At 36.6% G+C, this 2,500-nt stretch overlaps 1 protein-coding gene across 1 annotated transcript in view; it reads left to right on the top strand.

Moving 5' to 3' along the window:
- Window positions 1-1,470, top strand: part of LOC122262124 (trehalose transporter 1-like protein) — a gene marked incomplete at its 5' end in the record, with an annotated part of 2,382 nt that extends 912 nt beyond the window's left edge. The window contains one exon of the mRNA XM_043030064.2: window positions 1-1,470. This exon is cut by the window's left edge and continues 611 nt beyond it. Within this exon, the coding sequence (XP_042885998.2) occupies window positions 1-627 (627 nt within the window).
- Window positions 1,471-2,500: the final 1,030 nt, after the last annotated feature.

Raw genomic sequence — 2,500 nt, 5'->3', positions numbered from 1 at the left:
ATATCCAATTTCACCGGCAACTTCGTCGTCAGCGCCTACGTGGTGCCAATCTTCGAGGCGGCGGAGGTGGTGGCCAGTCCCTACGCGGCTGCCATCATCGTCGGTTGCGTGAGAGTCATCGGGACGCTGTTCTACTTGTCCGTGGTGGACCGCGCCAATCGCAAATTCCTCTTGGTGTCCTCGACGCTCGTCTGCGCGGCTTCCATGGCTCTCCTTGGCTCCTTCTTCTACGACCATGAGAATTCCGACGACGTGAGCCACCAGCGATGGCTCCCCCTGGCCTCCGTTGCCGCCTTCACCCTCGCAGCCAGCACTGCCTTCCCTGTCTTGAGCCTCTTCCGAAGCGAGATTCTGCCCACCTCCGTTCGCGCAACGGCAGTCGCCTTCCTCTATTCCGTATTCTTCATCGGTGCCTTCTCCGCTTCCCAGTCTTACCCCGGCGCTACCTTGGTTCTTGGCCACCACGGCACCTTCTGGACTTACAGCGCCTTCGCTCTCCTCGTTGCGGTGGTGGGCGGGCTCGCTCTCCCTGAAACGCGGGGCCAAAGCCTCGAACAGATCAGTGGCTTTGTGAATCAACGGATGCGAACTCAGGCGAACGGGGGCGCCTCCTCAGGCAACCACTAACGCTGCCTCTAGGACCTTGCTGACGTGGTGACACTAGAAAGGAGGAAACACGTGATGCCAAAGGATTTCACTGATTCATGATTTTATTCACGAACAGGGAAAGCGTGACTTCTATGGTCAAAGCCAGCATTTCATTTTAAGAATGAGCTGCGTAATGTCAAAATACTGTATACAAATCTTTGTTATAAGATTTTATTTTAAGTATTTCATATTTTTACACATTTATTTTGCTATGACAATTGATATTTTTAGCTATCATACATTTTTTTTTACCACCACATCACCCTTTTTCACTCTTATGCATCTATCATTTATTCACGACAAGACTCATGATAATGGTGTCGAAGATCTCTTCAGCTTACAGTGATGAAAGCAACTCACACGCGTGACATTAAAGAGACTGTATGCTTATTTCGAATAATCGATTTTTTGAGATACGCTCTTATCGCCCTGCGTAAAACTCTCAGATAATTAAAGAAATAAATCATCGAAGGCCCTAATAAGGTAAAAGGGGGCCTGGTGACACTATTTCCCACATTAATTATGACGCTATTGATGCAAATATAATAGAGAATCATCAAGAAATCATCTTAACCTCATCTGATCCGGACTTTCAGATTGCTCACATTTTCTTACACAGAACCGAAGTGAGTAAGAAAATGGTCAGTGATGCACTGAAAAGTCCTTCTGTGCCAAAATTCTCGATTGTTAAAAAAAAGATTGTGCAAAATATGTCTCAAAACATGGTACGATTTATTTGGCGAAAATCTTGTCTGTATCTGTAAATTTTATCGATCGGAAATAAAACTTTGTTCATTCTTCGACAGAGAATAATAAAAATCTTTATTATTCTGTGTATAATGTGTATTCCCAAAAATGCATGTTCCTTTTTTATTGTGATAATACATTTTGACAATTTAGATACACGTGGTTATACATATATTATATTACATATATCATCCTATAGACGGGACTAAATTAAGTAAACTAATGGGTGGATAGATAGATAGTTAAACACAGATAGTAGATAGATAGATATGTAGATGGGTAAATTGCTAGATAAATAGATAGATAGAAAGATATTTAAATTAGGAGGGTAGAAAGAACTAGAGATAAATAGATAGAACAGATAGATATATAGTAGATTGAAAATTAATTAATCTATATATACAAACATATGAATAAGGAGATATATAATTGAATATACTAACAAAGATGGATAATCATTAAAAATAATGATGGTTATTATCATAAAGTTAACTAATAATGACAATTATGATAATCACAACAATGGTAATGATTGATGAAAGTAATGAAAATGATGGTGAGAATAATTATGTTAATGATTATCATCATCAATAGTATTATCATAATCATTGTTGCCATTATCATTATGATCATCATCATGTATTATGATAAAGTTAGCAATAATGACAAAATGATATTGATGCTAATGGTACTAATAATAACAATAGTAATGATGATGATAATAATAAAGATAATGATGATAATAATACTGATAATGAGCATAGTGATTATTGCAAATATAAGGATAATCATCGTCATAATCATGATAATTATAAAAGGAAAACATGATAATGATGATGGTAATAATGATGATGACAATAGTATTAATGAATATAGTGTCAATAATGATAATGATAATAATGGTAACAATGACAATAATAATAATGACGATAATGATAATGATATCCATAATAATGATAATAGTGATAATGACTTCATTGATAATGATAATGATGATGATAACAACAACAATGATAATAATAATAATAATAATTACCATAATGTTCATGATAGTGATAATTATAACAACAATGATGATGATTAAGATAATGATAATAACAATGAT

This window comes from Penaeus japonicus, unplaced genomic scaffold (assembly GCF_977035675.1).
Source record: "Penaeus japonicus unplaced genomic scaffold, GWHDUDI00000001_assembly GWHDUDI00000004, whole genome shotgun sequence".
Classification (NCBI taxonomy): Eukaryota; Metazoa; Arthropoda; class Malacostraca; order Decapoda; family Penaeidae; genus Penaeus; species Penaeus japonicus.
Note: the sequence above shows the minus strand (reverse complement) of the source record. Positions and strands in the feature narration are given on the sequence as shown.